Raw genomic sequence first — 18,966 nt, 5'->3', positions numbered from 1 at the left:
AAATTGGAGGAAAAGGCTGAGTTATTATTATTAAATGGTCAGATTTGGTCTGGGATCTGTGGCGTGACGAAACGTCAGTTTAATTTCAGATCATTTTAATCTGCCAAATTAGGAAGGATAGGCACATATAATTGGTTTATTTATTTTAAGAGAGATCGAGAGTTAGTTGACAGGCTAATGGTCTTATAAGACTTAAACAGGAAGAAATGTGCTGAAGGAAAGAGTCGATGCTCGGCCTAATTGTACGATTGTCAAGTACGAAAAAACGCACAGACTTTGGCCGTGAAAAGTAATACAGGGCTGCTCATTACGTAAGTCCAAAAACAGTCGGCTCGGCGTGGCTGGTGGGAGCAGTGAAAGTAATGCTCCTTCTTCGGGGAGGACCGCTTCAGTCCGGTAGTAATCCTCGCGTGTTCTGCACGGATATGTAGTGCCGACCTTAGTCCACAGACAGTCGAGTGTACCTTGTGTTCCTGTTATTTTGTATATTTTGCAGGCAAGAATGATCGGCTTGTCATTCTTTCTAGTGGGGTAGGTGGAGAATAATTTTTTTTTAATTTTTCAACAGGACCTAACAAAAAAGAAAAAATCAATTCGAAAAATTTGATAATAAAATTTTTTTTTCTTCAACATCAAAATAAACAAACAAAGGCAAGGATGTGAAATGAGTAGGATCAGAAATGATCAAAATGATGAATAATCAAAAACTTATTGCCTACATCGTCAATCAGGGAATTATAATGAACACCACAGTACTATCAAAAAAGTATCCTGATTATCCAATTACATACCTTATTCAAGAAAAACAATGAAATTGAACATGCCACCGCTAAAATAATAACGAATTGAACATCCAAACTTGTCATTCGAAATAATTAAGCAAAATATTGTGCTTTTTATCTAAATTTAAATTTTTCCTTTACTGAATATTTAAATATTTAAAAAAATGTTTGTACAAATAAAATGGTTTATTAGTTCTATCTACCCTACATAAGATTTATAACCAAATTTTCTTACAAAATGTAGCAATACGTTGCAATTTTCAATTTTTTAAGATTTGATTTCTTAATTTGTTGGGAAGATTGTACATTACATATAATTTTTTTTAAATATTTTATCAAATATATGCGGTTGTATTTTTAATTGAACTTTATTATTTTTTGTTTGTAAAAATAAATTGGTTAATTAGTTCATCAAACTACCTCCACAAGTTTTATTGTCAAACTTTCTTATGAAATCTTGCAAAGTGGAAATTTTCAATATTTTTAAATTTGATTTCTTAATTTTTTGGGTAGATTTAACATTTCTTATAATTAAAAAAATTATCAACCTTACGAGGTTGTATTTACAGTTGCATCTATCCATTTTTGTCCAGTTAATAATATTTCATGTCTTTTTCTTTACGTAAGAGAAGAACAGACATTACGAATCGTTAAAAATTTATTTTCTTATTTTTTATATTTACTTTTTTCTTTTCTTTATTGAATTTCATTTACAAACAAAACGACCAAAAATAAAATGATTATTTCATCAAGCTACCATCTATAAGTTTTATATGCAGCTTTCTTACAAAACCCGGCGAAATGAATAATTTTCGATATTTTTAAAATTTGATTTCTTAATATTTTTTTTTTGTTGCAAAGATTGTAAATATCCTATAATATTTTTTTATTTTATTAAATACCCTGATGGACAAATTTAACGCACTACTCAATTTATTTAATATATAATTAAATCCATTATCTTTCTATATTCGTTACAAGTAATTAGGAGCTATCGCAGTCAAAATAAACAGTAAATAATGCTTTCTTTGCTTCTTTTGTTTACTTTTGTTCTGATTAATCCCATTTGCACAAAAAGTAGCGTTATCCCTTATATTCTACTACGGGTATAGATCGCTTTAAGTAATATTTTTTCCTTCGTTTATTTCATTTGATAATCTTCTTTTTCTTAAACCGTTTTCAATGACTTCAATGTCTGGACATAACATTATTAATTATACAGACAGCGCAAAGTCGCCAGGACAAGGTCGAACTAGGAATACAGACCAGAGAGACGATAGATTCATCCGTCAGGGAAACTTCAGCATCAGGGAAATGAGATAAGAAATCTGAGAAAATAATTCCGAAATTTTCGATTTCCACTAGGACTTTAAGAAAAAGGCTCAATGAAAATAACTTCAGGGCCCGGCACCGGCTTAGCTCTTCTTAGCATATCTCAGAAAATGACCAGGCTTCAATTCGCACGGAAATATGTGAATTACATTGGAAGATTGGGGACGAGTTCTCTTTATAGATGAGGTGAGAGTTGGCCTCAAAGATAGGCGTAATTTCATATGGAGACGCTCTGGAGAAAGGTACGCCCATGTGCCTTTTCCATGTATGTATCTACCGTGTATGGTTCCTCAGGTGGCATTCCATGGTGGGTCATTGATGTTCTGGGTGGCATTTCCTTGGATGCCCGATGGATGATGATGGAAGATCTCTAACTTCACAGAGATACTTACAAGACATATTCGAAGAACCTATAATGCTAGTTACTCCCCACATCGGTGAGAGATTCTTGCTGATGCAGCATAATGCCAGGCCCCATAGAGCATGTATTGTGGATGACTACCTGAATTAGGTTGGAAATGAGTGCTTGGTGTGACCAGCACGAAGTCCAGATTTGAACCCAAACGAACACATTTGGTACAAATTCACTAATTTCGTGGTCCGCTTGACCAATTAATATATTACAATTAATTATGGTTTTTAGTTGAGATAAAAATGTCAATGGCACGAGCGGGATTCGAACCCACGATCTTCGGCTAGATACGCCGCTGCTCTACCACTTGAGCTATCGTGACCTCGACCAGCTCGGACACTAACTTCCCATCTCAACCGCGCCTTTTAAATTTTCCCTCCTTTTTGCCATTTTTCAAAAAAATTCAAAAGGTGCGGTTGAGATGGGAAGTTAGTGTCCGAGTGGATCAGCGGCGTATCTAGCCGAAGATCATGGATTCGAATCCCGCTCGTACCATTGACTTTTTTATCTCAACTAAAAACCTTAATTAATTTGGTACAAACTTGAGCGACGAGTACTCGTGAAACCCAGGCTCTAACATCCTAGACGAGTTGGAAACAGTTCTTGATCAATGGAAGAGAATTCGTCAGGATTTTATCAAAAATCTTTTCCAACGAATGCAAAGGTGTTTCCATATTTCCATCAGAAACTCACTTAAACCCAGAAATCGTAGTTCTGGGAGTAAAGGACGAAGGGCCGAAATGATAGGTCCAGAAGTACAAATCTAATAAAAACGTACTTAATTTTCGACCCATAGAACTACAATATTTAATTCATGATACCCAACACTTTCTAACTCATAACTCTTACTTCTATTTGCATATTCGGCTCGCATTAGTTTCACGGCTGGCTCTTTTTGCTTATACTGATTCCAGGACACTTTTGACACGTACAGTAGAATCTCACTTTTTAAAACGCGAGAGATTATTTTACAGGTAAAATATTAAGACTAGGAGGACAATTTCAGGAAAAATACAAAAATAAAGTTATAAAACATTGCTTAAACAATAGGTAATCAATGAGGGCGTAAACATTTAACCATATTTTTATACTATCGTAATTACTTAAAACCTGCGCTTGAGGATGCATGTGAAGAAGACAGTTTGGCCAGAATGCAGAATTATACGGAAATTTTAAATTCATTTTTTTATTAACAAGACCGGTCTTTTTTTTTAATATATATAATCCACGTGGATAACTGTTACGTAGAGAACCATCCAACCAAGGTAGTCCAGATATCGAAACGTGTTTGGTTTTTTATTTGACGCCAGTCCTGATATGCAGTAAAAGTATTTTAAACAAAACGATAATGCAATAAAATATTTTATTCAAGTTTTAAAAAGTATACCGTAATAAAAATTGTTGGTTTTCATAATGATCAGACGCTACAATTAATAAGGTCAGACTTTTTCAAAAATACACTGAAACATTAAACAAACAAATCTGTGGAATTTTATAACAACGTTAAAGTTTTTAGTCGTCCAAAAGTTTATTTCAACAGAAAATTATTTTGGTTGTTCCAAAATTTTACCCTAAAAATTTATGTGCTTACAAGTAAATAAATAAAGACAACAGAAATATTTATTGTATGACCTTAATTTTTAATTTCTTTGGCTTTTTATTATAAACGATTTCTTTTTAACTTGTTCAGCAGAAAGCCAATAAAAGGTCCAGTAAATAAATGTTTAGAGTTACGATAAAACCATACAGTTTTTATTATATTTTTGGAAAAGTTTACTGTAATTATTATTTATAATCAGGGAAGCCTTTTTGGTTGCTTAATTGTGGAATTTTGTTATCGAAAGAAACGAACAAATATTTAAAAAAATAGTTTCAACAAATTTGTTGAAAAAGTACCTATAATTAAATATTATTGATTTCTTTGAGCCTGATGATGTGAACTTAAAAATTGATACTTGGTTCAATTTTTGTAAGGGACAAAAAGTATCTCGATATAATTTATATCTGCCATCATTATTTTAATTTTATATTAAAAATTGTGGATTAAGGCCGGTTTGAAAGAAGTGAAACCCTTCAGTTCCTTCGTCAAGCTGTCGAGGAATATACTTCATCAGCACTTTGAAAGTATTATTAATAATGTACAAGGTTAATAAATTTGAACATCGATTTAAACATTTATAGACATGACATTTATGTTATTAAACTACCTATTGCATTATCTGACTAATAATGATAATTTTTTTGTTTTGTAAGTGGATGTAGATCATATATGTTAACTTCGTGAATTATTAATAATAGACTTTAAGCACGAAGTCAATGTAGTACTCAAAATTTTGCCGAATCAACTGAGTATTATGTTTTCTTTCAAATTGGCCTAATCCCTATTTTTAATATGAAATAGAGCAAATGTTATTTTGTGGTAATTTTGAAAAGTGTACTATAATTATATATTTTAATTAATTAAGGTTTTTAGTTGAGATAAAAAAGTCAGTGTCACGGGCGGGATTCGAACCCACGCCCTTCGGATAGATACGCCGCTGCTCTACCACTTGAGCTATCGTGACTTCAATCCACTCGGACACTAACTTCCCATCTCAACCCCACCTTTTGAATTTTCCCTTCTTTTTGCCATTTTTCAAATATCGTGTAATCTATTTGATTCTCGGCGACAAATGAAATGGCCACGGAGAGCTTTAGTGAAGATATACTTCATTTAACTTTTTAAAATCTCTAGTTTTCGTGGTCCGCTTGACCAATTAATATTTTTCAATTAATTAAGGTTTTTAGTTGAGATAAAAAGTCAGTGTCACGAGCGGGATTCGAAAATCGATTGAAAAATGGCAAAAAGGAGGGAAAATTCAAAAGGTGAGGTTGAGATAGGATGTTAGTGTCCGAGTGGATCGAAGTCACGATCACGTCTAAGAGTGAGCCTTGGAGCACTCCGGTCAACACCAATCGACATTCTTCTAGCCGAGACAAACGAACCCCTGATTGAGTGCAGAAGAAAAATGTTAACTGGTCGTTTTGTACTCTCACTTATGGCTAGAAAGACACAACCATATCGCAACTTTGCTCACTTGTCGTGTAAGGTATTGACATACAAGTATTGGATCAAAAAGAAAGAACCACCTTTAACGATCGCTTTCACCAATCTTGCTAACAGACTGAATATAATTCCATCACCGTACTGTGAAGACTGTGGAACATACGAGGATCTTGAACACGTTATCATGCACTGCAGGAAACACGGGAATGAACGTAGAAATATGTTCGATAGACTTTTTCATGCCAAAGAAATAAATCTACAACCGCCTTATATATACTGTACTTTGTTATCCGAATTGGCTGTATATCGTGAGTTGTACGGTTTCCTTAGAAATAGTAATGTTACTGTGTGATTGTGTAAAAGTGTATAAAAATATCCTAATAACTAGTTCTCAATAATAATAATGCAATAATGTAAACAAATGGCTGTGTAAAAATTTTGGAGTCAAATAAATTTTAAAAAAGTCATGATAGATATAGTGGCAGAGTAGCGGCGTATATAGCCGAAGGTCGTCGGTTCGAATCCCGCTCGTGACACTGACTTTTTTATCTCAACTAAAAACCTTAAATAATTGAAAAATATTAATTGGTCAAGCAAACCACAAAAACTAGTGAATATAATTATAAACCTTTTTCATTTATTATTAACTGATTTATATAAGCTCAAATCTGCTCACGCATGTACATACATAACGCGTGTACAAATTCGAGCCTATCACTTCTCGTAATTCTAGCTTTTGTAAATTACAATAAATTGCCGTCAAGCCGCGAGAAACGCCCAACCTCAAACCTCGGTCGTAACCGTCCAGCTTTCTAGGATGGGCTCCAGGTGCATTCAAGAGCTAGGACATTTCAGCCCCAAAAGCAGTCAGTTCCTATATACATTCACAATCTCATTCACTCTTAAATACATTCTTACATATTAACATACCATACACTAGGTCAGTGTAGTGGAGTACTCTATATTCCTCCATCATACCTATTATATAACTAACCTAATTTCGGTTCGATGGGGTTCTGATTATTCCGCAATCGGCCTTCTCACATTACATATTCACGCCAATAAATCACTCTCAATGCTCAAAACTATCATTACTATACACAATAACTCTGTTTCCTCCGTTTATCTTAAGCACAATTCTCATATCGGTTGGCATTCCTACACGCTCTCTATATGGAGCCAAGGAATACCCTTAAATTAGTTGGGACACATTTGATTATTATTTCGGTTATCGTTCTTATATTCTTAGTGTGTAAACCACCTTTTTCGTAGAAACTTTTAATGGAAAACGAATAAATATGAATTTATAATAACCAGGTTTTCGTTAAACAAAATTTATTATAAAAAAGTTTTTTCATCCAAAGAAACCAAACATTTATAAATATGTCTAAAAACTTAGTTGGATTTGATACTGCACTTCTACATTTTCGTCGACAATCGAAAGTTCCTTAAATTGAAAAAAACAAAAAACTATAAAATCCATTAAAATTACTTTTAATTAAATAATAAAGGCATCCTCGCGGCTGATAATAACTAGTTCAATTTTTATAAAGAATAAACCGTAAATGATCATAATTTTGGGAAATATAATGTTACAATAATATTATTTATAGATACAAAAGTCATTTTTTGAAATCTACACGACATAAACGAACAAATAGTTTTCAAAACGTTTTTTGAATATGACTGATTCACATTGATCACGTACTTCACCGCAATTTGTATTATATAATTATTACGTGTATTTACTAGTTAGTAAAATGTAAAAAATTGAATATTACTCAACAGATTTGACTAATTGGTTTTATTCGGTTTCTAATTCACGTTTAAATTAGCGCTTAAGTTGTTCAAAAACGACTTCTGCATGCTGCTGTTGCTGGTAGGCGTTTATACATAACAAACCCATTAGAGGACGTTATTTCATCAGCCGATAAAATCATTACGTATTATTATTATTATTATCATTAAAAGCCGTTTGATCTTCAGCGATCACAGACCGCAGACGCGCTTGCAAATAAAGCAACTCGGTTAGAAAGTAGTAAATAATACGTTGTTACCATTCTTCCCGGTAGTCCTAAATAATATCATCGTGCACTTCCTCAACAGGCGAATGAAATTTCGCCATTCGAGATATTAAAAAAATATTGCTTTCTAAAATGTATATGGACAAAACAATACCCGAAGACGAGAAAAAAGTCTAAGATGAACTGAAGAAGTAAATAGCTCGGGGAAAAGTAAAACTTATTAAGAAGATCCATACAATCATGAAAGTGAAGCCGATCGACTTGAAGAACTGGGCGACGGACAACTTTCGTGGGAGCTCGGAATTAATACCTGGCAAAGATAAACGGGTCTGGTTTTCCTAATTGTGAATGCGGATCTGCTAAACACTGTTATATTGATTTGGACCTCGATCCGTTAATTTGTAGTAAATAAGCACAAAAAAAGGTTGATTGCTCCTTGTTAAAAATACACAAAACAACCCTGTGATTAAACCGTAAATAGATAATTTCCAACATTTCTTTTAAAATAATAATCAACTAAGGGCGATAGCTGAATTCTTGTTTTTGGACTTGAAACCCGGAGGGTTGTCACCCCGCATGCTGACCCTGGTGACCGATATTCCTCCCTCGACCTACACACAATAGCAATAAGCTATAGCTACAATATAGAGCATAAATAGCCTTTAAAAAAATTAAATTAATTAAGAAAAAAATATTTTCCCCATCATTTGGAAATTTTCTTTAGTAAGGATGATCCCTAAACCTCGCAAATCTACTCATCTCCGAAACGTCTACAGATCAATCGGACGCTCATCATCCCAGGCTATGAAATGTCCTGTAAAAGCTCCTTTTGAACAGGGTCCAAAATGAAAGAGCAAAAGGAACACTATTCACCAACACGAGTTTGGTTCCCCAAGTTTCATTCGACCATCTGTCTCTATAAAGATCTAGTCATAGCAAGCTTACCATTCCTTATCCCTTGAGCCCTGGCTCCGGCAATGGAGAATACATTATTGTTAAGTCTTGTTTGGATTTTCCTGTTTTTGTTCTTTCTTTTTCGATGATACTTGTTCATAAGCAGTGTTTCTTTCGAAAGGTAAACTTTATCGGGAGTCATATCCCGTTTTTTCCATGGCTCCTCCCTCTTCTGTGGGTGCTTTTATCTTTATTTATCGTTGAAGGCTCTCCTATATGACAGAAATTACTTTGCATTATGTAGTACAAATTTTTGTTTTAAATTAGTTCGTACTTCATACTCAAGTTGTTGCGAAAATGAATAATCGTTATAAAAATAGGCGGAATCAGCCATAATGTCGCTATTTTGCGAGACGGAAATAACAAATAATCAAGATTGAGTTAATTACTTTAATAGTTTTATTTAATAGTTGAATTAAACTAATTGAATTTAAATTGAATAATTAGTACATAATAAGAAAGGTAAAACGGAGAATAGAAACTCTTTCCAATAAATGTTTAAACAGGATCAAAATTCATTACATGAAATGTACCCGCTAATTATTTTTTTCTGATTTGTCTAAGCCGAAAACCTGACAAAACGGACAATACTTAATTATTGTAATTAATTTATAAACTGAACCATGCTCCGTATCATAACACCGACGCTTTATTAAAACATAGTTAAATGCTATTAGAAAAATCATAAAAGCGTATAAACCGTACAGCAGAAAAGACAGATATATCTAATTTATGTAAAATTTACATATAAATGCTTTATTTTCTTATACATGAACCCTAACTCGAGTGGTATATACACAAGCGAGTGAAAGTGAAGATAGAAGAGCAAGGCGTGGAGAAAGGCGCCTCATTTGAACCCGAATCTACCTAATAACCGTTGCTCCATTATCCTCCGGGGCACATCAATCATAAATATGCGAATGACAAATGTTTTTGAATTGAATCATTTGGAAAATACGTTTCATAAAATAAAACAGATGTAATTAAAAAACTTATGTTAAGGTTTATTCCAAATATTAATTTGATCCCAATCACATGTTTTCATGATTAACATGACACTTATGCTTATTTTAAAAGAACATTAATTATAAACTAATTCAGTTATTGAGCCGATAAAAATCTTTTCTATTTATTTTTATATTTTTCTTATGCCGGTTTCATTGCTTTTCTAGCTTTGTTAAATAAATCTTTGACTTAACTGAAGGAGAAAGGCATACTAAAACCCGGATCTTTGGTACAAAAATATTGATCTAAATCTCAGAGTATTTTTGCCCGCTGTATACGAATGATTCACTTTTTATAAGACAAATAAAGTTAGTTTATATGCGGAGAAAATTTTAGCTTTTCAAAATGAGCGTTTTAAATTTATACACATTTAAAAAACATAGTGTTACAATTTGTACTTTTTTGTGATTTCAATAATGAACTCGAATAGGTAAATATGGTACCCTTTATTGGTTTAGAGGTAAAAACTATTAGAAACTATAGAAATAATGGTTTTTGATTCATAAAAACTAAACTACATGAAATATTGATATTTACATGGAAACAGCTTACATATTTACATTTCACCGGACTTTATTACAAATTTTATATGATTAATGTCAAATATTAGTTGGAAATCAACTTTAGGGTGAAATAAATTCGACAAGTTATACTTTAGAGTACTGATATTCGTCATTTGGTTCGTCGAATTGCAAAAAATTGTTTGTTGAAATCATTTCGACAAGTTATTCTTCAGAGCACTGCTTGTGCCCATTTAGTCTGCTGAATTACAATTAAAAATTGTCTGGTGAAATCAATCCTTCTAGCTTTACTTTTGACTACTGCTTGTGGTCATTCGGTTCACTGAATACAAAAAATGTTTCTCAAAAAGTCGCTGAATTACAAAAAAAATTGTTTGGTGAAATTAATTCGACAAGTTATGCTTTAGGGTACTACTTGTGGTCATTTGGTTCGCTGAATTACAAAAGAAAAATGTTTTGACAAATCTACTCGTCAAGTTATACTTTAAAGTGATAGTTCCAAAAAAAGTCTGATGACATCAATTCGATAAGTTAACTTTTAAGTACTACTTTTGGTCATTTAATTCGCAGAATTGCAAAAAAATGTTTGGTGAAATTAATTAGTCAAAGCTAAATTTAGAATACTGCTCGTGGTCATTTGGTTCGCTGAATTACGAAATATGTTTGGTGAAATCAATTAGCCAAAGTTAAACTTTAGAATACTTCTCGTGGACATTTGGTTCGCTGAATTACAAAAAAAGTTTGGTGAATCAGTTAGACAAGTTAAACTTTAGAATACTGCTCGTGGTCATTTGGTTCGCTGAATGACAAAAATTTTTTGGTGAAATCAATTAGCCAAAGTTAAACTTTAGAATACGGCTCGTGGTCATTTGGTTCGCTGTATTACAAAAAAAGTTTGGAGAAATCAATTAGACAAGTTAAACTTTAGAATTCTGCTCGTGGTCATTTGGTTCCCTGAATTACAAAAAAGGTTTAGTGAAATCAGTTAGACAAGTTAAACTTTAGAATACTGCTCGTAGTCATTTGGTTCGCCGAATTACAAAAAAAGTTTGGTGAAATCAGTTAGACAAGTTAAACTTTAGAATACTGCTTGTGGTCATTTGGTTCGCCGAATTACAAAAAAAGTTTGGTGAAATCAATTAGCCAAAGTTAAACTTTAGAATACTGCTTGTGGTCATTTGGTTCGCCGAATTACAAAAAATGTTTTGTGAAATGTATTCGTCAAGTTATACTTTAAAGTGGTAGTTGTAGTCATTTGAATCGTCCTATTACTTCTGATATTATAATGTCGACTCTTATAAATATGATATAACTGTTCCTCGGGTTGTTGTGTTATTTAGTAAGATTGAGTCATTTTAATTTTGAAATATAGTGAAATCAGTTCAGCACTAATAGTGTTGGCTGTAGTCATTTGACTCGTCGAATCACAAATAACATTGCTCAGTGAAATCAATTCACCAATTTATACTTTAAAGTGGTAGTTGTAGTCATTTGAATTGTCCTATTACATCTGATATAATGTCGACTCTTATAAGTATGATATAACTCTTCCTCAGGTTGTTGTGTTATTTAGTAAGATTGAGTCATTTGATTATATTTTAATTTTGAAATATAGTGAAATCAGTTCAGCACTAATAGTGTTGGCTGTAGTCATTTGATTCGTCGAATCACAAATAACATTGCTCAGTGAAATCAATTCACCAATTTATACTTTAAAGTGGTAGTTGTAGTCATTTGAATTGTCCTATTACATCTGATATAATGTCGACTCTTATAAGTATGATATAACTCTTCCTCGGGTTGTTGTGTTATTTAGTAAGGATACGTCTGACACACAGGAGTGATATAATTGTGGGAAAGGATTACCCATAGTTCGGGTCGCCTTTAATTTCACCACGAGTTGCCCAACCCTATTGTATATTTGTCCACTTCTCGCTCGGTCTGAATTTTAAATTCCCCTTGCCAAATTCGTCCTTGTCGGAAGGACGGAACATCTGGGGGGCGGCAGGCTTTCTTTCACAACTGCGCCGCGATGGAATATCAATCAGTCATTCCCGACAGTTGAATCAGTAATTATTAACGTTTTGCCGACCTTTCTCCAATATCGCTTCCTCGTACAATACAAATGCCACCAGGGTCATTAATCGATGAAAAAATAATAATATGTCATAAAAGCCTCTTATATTCTGCTAATGAATCAGTGCAAAGGTCGGTTTGAAACTTCTGAGCATCTCGTGTTCTTTTAAATTTCGGGACTAGACGAATTTTATTAAAACTATTTACTACGGTATAACGTGGATCACGGTGGAAACTATTTAGTGAGATCGTCACTGAAAGTGCGCACGCGACTGACATCATCATCTGTCTTTCTTATACTTGTTTCTTTCGCATTTCACGGATGAAATCGTTCGTCTTGTTTTTACGACTAGTAATACCTTTCAATAGACGAATCATTTCAGCGACGTGATGGCCAAAAGAAACAGAACAGGAAACAGCAGTCACGAGACATAGCTTTCCCGGTCGATAAGATGCAGAAACAACGAATCGGGCATATCCTGCTGAGAAAGCCGGTGAAAAAAATCCATTTCGTTCTTACTAATTCAGTAACGAGATATGGCTCTTGTGTACGAAACTCACATTCAGAACTGCCACCAACCCGTTCGGCTTAAATTACACCGTCCAACAAATTCACAATGTTTATATGACAAATCAAACCTAAAAAATCAAATAAAAGTCAATCCTTATTGACCCTGTTATGCAAAAATTCAATACTTTATACGAAACCCCATAGCATTTTACTATAATTCAATACGTTATCTCTTTTCAGACCATTTGAACGTGGGAATAGCGTTAACACGCAAAACGTTCATTTATCTGTAACTTTTGCAACGCAAGGTTGTGCAAGATTGACAGAAATATAAACTTTTTGTCTCCGGTCAGTGTCCTTCGTAAACTTGGGTGATCGATTTTCACAGCCAGGATGAATTAATTGGCTACACGCGTATATTTAGTAGACGGTATGTTAACTCTGCTCTCATGCGCACCTTTGGAGTAATGTCAGGGATATAAATCACAATTATTGTAGGTGTACAATAAATTGTTTCACACCTAACTAGGCTGTCTGTAGAAAGTAAACGTCGAGATGTCCACCAAGGTCCGAGGTGCGCACGGTCGGGTGAATTTACATAACCTAGTTTTGAATAAAACTGGAAACCTTCGGATTTTTTGAAAGGAGTCCTGACATAGAATTTTGTCAAAAAGTTAAAAAAATCAGGCTTAGAGAAAATCATTAATTAGCTTAGTTTAATTAACCTCGCTGTATTGTCTACCTCGAATTGCAATGTGAAAGCTTGTTTAAACATTATTATTTGGAAATCGTGAGATGAACTCTGGTGTGACGTAGGTTTAAAGGTTTTTCTTTATCGTGCCAACGTTTCGACCTTTATTGAGATCATCTTCAGGGCTCAAAGTGTTAGTTTTCTGTGTAAGTGTGTAATTATTGGGTATCGAGGTGCGAGTGACTAAACACCACACACTTATTTAAAAATTTGAACTTCAATAAAACATGTCAACCGACTATTTAATAAATTTGATTTTAAAGAGCCAAATTTTCCATATTTTATAAAACAAATAAACCTTAAGAGCGTATTCTATCTGAATTTTTCATTTACCCATGTGCGTACCTTTCCCGCAGGCATATTTTGCAACTGATTCACACGAATGCGGGCATAAAACCCACGTAAGAAATCGGAATGCATTTACCTTATTTGAAGTTTCAGTTCTTGAAGGACCAAGAAATCCAACTTTCCTTGTCAATAAATAGACAAAGGAAAACTATTCTTATGCATAGACTACACATGTAAGTAAGAACTTATGATGTTGATCCACTTGTTGGTTCAATTCGCTGAAAAGCTGGATAGACAATTCTCTGCAGTTTTTCAAGCAAGGCACTTACTTACTTCACGTAATACTTCTATTTGACGTGTTATCGGTTTAACGCTCACACTTGTATACACACATTCTATCTATCTTTAACCCCTTCTTTCCTTTCTTCTCTCTCACTCTTTCTACTTTCCTTACTCTTGCTCTCTCTCTCTTTTTCTTTCTGTACAGGTTTTTCTCGTTTCCTTACTCTTTCTTGTTACCTCTCTCTCACTGTCTCCCTCGGTAGATGTAAGAGTGGAATCTTGGATGAACAATAAATAAATAGTTAATTTATTCCTTCTAACTCTCTCCTTTTTACTGTCTTCTTCTCTCTCACTCACTGTTTTTCTAATTCTTTTTTCACTCTCACTTTCTCTTTTTAATTCTCGTTCTTCCGCTATCTCTTTCTCACTCGCTCTCTCTCTCTTCCTCTCTAATATTTCTTTCCAAATCACCCAAATTAAACCAAATTGTGCAACTACAAATTCAACAACAACTTCATTCATTCTGTCTCTTTATATCTCTCTATTTCTTTCTCACCCTTTCTCTCATTCTCCCTCTCCCTCTCTCTGTCTGTCTGTCTGTCTGTCTGTCTGTCTGTCTGTCTGTCTCTGTCTCTCTCTCTCTCTCTCTCTCTCTCTCTCTCTCTCTCTCTCTCTCTCTCTCTCTTTCTCACCCTTTCTCTCATTCTCCCTCTCTCTTTCTCTCTCTCTTTCTCTCTCTCTCTTTCTCTTTCTCACCCTTTCTCTCATTCTCCCTCTCCCTCTCTGTCACTCTCGCTCTCTCTCTTTCTCTTTCTCTCTCTCTTTCTCTCTCTCTCTTTCTCTCTTTCTCTCTCTCTCTTTCTCTCTTTCTCTTTCTCTCTCTGTCTGTCTCTCTCTCTCTTTCTCTTTTTCTTTCTCTCTCTGTGTCTCTCTCTCTCTCTTTCTCTTTTTCTTTCTCTGTCTTTCTCTCTCTCTCTTTCTCTCTCTCTCTTTCTCTCTCTCTTTCTCTTTCTCTTTCTCTTTTTCTCTCTCTCTCTCTCTCTGTGTAGTGTATCTTTCCAACTCCAAGTCACTCAATTAGACCAAACTCATACGCACACCTATACCCTTAGGCATTTCAAAAATGCCTTTTCGGAAGGCGAATTGCCATGATCGTTTAACTTGACTAAAGAGACTTGTCGCGTTCGCCAGTAGTATAAAATCACCCCCAAAAAAATCATTCACAGCCTGGCTGTTGTGCACTTCTCATGATATTACTCATGTGTGAGTAGGAATGTGCTCGGTAGAGAAACGAAGTACATATTAGATTATAAGCGTTCTTTCCCGGATGTAGGGCCGTTGAGCAAAACGGGTTTTTTCACTTCTATCCGTGGCCTTCGGGAAAATGACTATCTGCGAAAATCATTCTCAACTCTCCAACATGTCGTATTAAGTTGATGCTGGGTCAGATGTATTGATATTTTAATTTACTTTATAAAAAGGAAATTAGCTGTTATTTTAAATTGCGATATTCTTCGTGTTGTTAATAAAGCCGAGAGGTTTGACTTCGTTCAATACAGCCAAATAAACCCTGTCTGCTATCTGAAGAGAAAGTTGAATATAAAAAATCCTGAACATTTTGTGTAATAATAGTAAGGGAGGACGTTAAAATAAATCGAATTATCTAAAAGTGGAATCTTAAGTTTCACTTTATTCAGAGTTTTGCTAAAAGTATGCAATTACTTCCCCCCCCCCCAAGTGCGCCGCTGGCTTTCCTGGTCAAATCGTCTAGTCGATGTTCTAGGCGACCTTAATGGGCCGCCGATTACTTCCGCTTCTTCACAAGGAAAGCCAACGACGTACGACTTTTATAAGATCTGATTGTTAACGAACATTGGCGCAAATGTCAAAAATTATCATTATTTCCATGCCTTTATGCGTGCCTTTAAAGATGAAAAAGGTATGTCTATTGATAAACCAAACTCGTATGAGCTAGTGTAGTTAAAAATTAGTGAAATGTAAATCTTATTGTAACAATGGGTTTATGAGGATGTAAACATTTATTTATTTTATATATATTATTGTAAAATTAATGGTTGGTCTAATAAGACCTGTTTTAATAAATAAATTTTAAAAAACCTTCAGAATCAGAGATCCGACTTCCCTTAGTATGGTATAAGGATACTAGGAAGCGGGGTTTGTACTCCACAGGCACTGCAGCCTTCTGGCTTATTGTACCTTCCAAGTTTAGTGCAGTAGACTCAATCAATCTTCTTAGAAGTATCAGGTCATTGACTATCGCTGCTACAATTCATTCCCTAGATTTTTTCGTTTGTTAGGTTAAATCCCCATTGAGCTGTTGCTTCGCATTCGAAGATGATATGGGTGGCTGTTTCCTCCTCCTCGTTACATAATCTGCAGATGGGATCATCGTTGTATAGTTCTCTCAGATGGCAGTTACCGGTTAGTAGTCCTACCACTCCTCTGAGTTTAGCCTCTCCAATTGCAGCAGTGATTTTGCCAGTCTTGGTGAGGGTTGTTTCGTCATTACTGTGTCTAGCGCCGTGAGTTTATCCACTTCTATTTTTGTTTTCTTTGGATCCATTCTGTCATGGAGGATTCTCTATTTGTTTTTGATATCCCAAGTATAGGTTCGGGACCGATGTATGGTATTGCAGATTCTCCTCTGGCCAGTGTGTCTACTTTCTCATTACCCAAAATTCCTCTGTGCACTGGCACCAAAGATATCAGGTTGTCGTGTTTCCCCAGGTTTTTGGAGATTTTGGATGCATTGCCTAATTTTCTTACATGCTAATGCTTCAATGGCTGCTTGGCTATGAGATCTTATGAGGATTTTTTGCCAGTGTAACTTCTTTTAAGATTTTCCAGGGGTCAAGCATTGATGGCATGTATTTCTGCTTGAAAGACCGAAGAGTACTTCCCTAATGAGTTTGATTGCTCATATTTCCGACTGCCCTTAGAGATACAAATTTAATTTTACGAACTATATAAACAAACAAAAATACAACAAAATGATTGTGTGAGAGTAATAGTGAAAGATAGATAGATAGGGAGTGAGAAGGGGAGGGAGAGAGAGAGAGAGAGAGAGAGAGAGAGAGAGAATTGTGTGTATGTAAATGATAATTAAATGTATGTAAATGCGATAGTTAGAAGTTCAATTTTAAAATTTACCCAGACATTTTCATACCTTCCGCGTACAGAATTGTTTATACCGTTGTAAAATGCTAAACAGATATAATTTAAAAATACAGTCTCAAAATTTGCCAGACATTTGTAAGTTGTGGTTAAAATTAATGTTCTTAGTCTTTTAAAATGTTAATGGCGAAAAAATTCGTGTCTAGTTCTGCTCCATTTCATAATTTGATATTGAAACCAGACCAATCTTTAAATTTGTGAATATCTTTTTTTAAACAAAGTTTGAAAGAAATTCAAAGTGTATTTATTATGGGTAGTTGAACCACTTAAAAAACGCTCACTCTCGTCATCAGTATGATCATGTATGTAACATTGATCTCGGACTATTTCCTTAGGGAGTGGAATTTATCCCCCGGACACAGGCAATCGAAAGAGTTTGTTAAGGCGATCAAACCTGCTGAATCGAAATGGCTATTCTCTATCTCAAGGAAGGGAATTAGGAGGCTGATAGGTATTCTGACGGGCCACTGCCCACTGAGAAGACACCTCTTCGTAATGGGTATTCTACCAGATCCCTTTTGCCGTTTTTGCGAAATCAAAGAAGAAATGGCAAAGCACTACCTCGCAGAATGTGATAGGTATGCTAGGTTTAGATTTGAAATCTTTGAAGGAGAGGACATCATCAAATCACTCCCCGAGATAAAATGGTCCAAAATCTTGGGGTTTGTGAACAAGTCCAATAGGTTTGTGCAGGACACGTGAGCCGACCAAGTCCCTGACCTTTTAGGGATGGGGTACGAGTCTACTCAGGCATTTAACCCCTAGGGTCTTGGTCGCCCACCCTGCATAATATATATTTCCATGAGGAATTGAAACTTAACCCTACTGTTTGGTTCGCCAATAATACACCAATTATCCTTCTTAGGATTCTCGGAGGAAAGGAAAGAGAGCGTTTTACAATGAGTTACGACCCAGACCCCGGTCGAGACCTACCCCACGCCCGGCGTCGTTAGACTGTCTAGTCGAGGCGCGGTATGCGGCTATGCCGTATGCTTATGAGGTGCAACGGACTGTCTCCTGCTTTCTCTCCCTCGACTTAGACCTTGTGCGCCCTCCGGGTGAAAGCTCACGAAGGAACGTTAACTGACATCATTTACTTTCCAATTCAACTGAAGGTCGCACCCGAAAGCGGTCCTCTGTAGCTCGTCTGTTCTGCCCTTGGCATCACGATTTGATGACTGGCCGATACAAAAGAAGCCTCCTACGTAATGTACATCCTATAAACCGGATGTTTCCTTTCACTCATAATAAACTTTTAATTGAACATGTAGAAAATAATACTGACAAATTTTTCAGAATAAAAATTGGAATTAACATCTAGAAGAGTATATCTTGAAGTGTATATTTTCACTTCCATGGAAATGGCTTTCTCCGGGGAGAATGTATCATTCCATTCAGACCCATTGGATTTACACAATCCACAACGACGTCGAAGAGGATGTACGTGCTGTTTTGAACGCTTACAACTGAAAAAAAAAAGGTTGTCGCCCTGGTGAATTAAACTCTAGGAAAGTTACGAGTGAAAAGATCCTGTCAGCAGATAGTAAAGATGGATCTCAGATTTTTGAATAGTCGAACAAACATTTGGCTACCGCTTCCCAAGATTGAACTTACAACATATCTGCGACAGTGAATAAAATTTGGTCACCACTTAAGTTGACCTGTATTATGTAAAACAACTGAAGGTGAAACGGAACACTTAATTAATTCCTTTCTACCATCACCTACTATACAAAAATATACCCTTTGTATTAAACATATTATTTTTGTAATTTAACTTTACCATA

At 35.0% G+C, this 18,966-nt stretch overlaps 1 protein-coding gene across 1 annotated transcript in view; it reads left to right on the top strand.

Annotated features, from left to right (window-relative positions):
* The first annotated feature begins 370 nt into the window (after positions 1-370).
* Positions 371-18,966, top strand: part of LOC106670552 — a 66,023-nt gene continuing 47,427 nt past the window's right edge. The window contains exon 1 of the mRNA XM_014401010.2: positions 371-531. Coding sequence (XP_014256496.1) covers positions 503-531 — 29 coding nt within the window. The 5' untranslated portion in view covers positions 371-502. The remainder of the gene's footprint in view (positions 532-18,966) is intronic.

Source organism: Cimex lectularius, unplaced genomic scaffold (assembly GCF_000648675.2).
Source record: "Cimex lectularius strain Harlan isolate CLEC.00 unplaced genomic scaffold, Clec_2.1 scaffold153, whole genome shotgun sequence".
NCBI lineage: Eukaryota > Metazoa > Arthropoda > Insecta > Hemiptera > Cimicidae > Cimex > Cimex lectularius.
The sequence above is the reverse complement of the archived record's forward strand: the minus strand, read 5'-3'. Positions and strand labels throughout refer to the sequence as shown.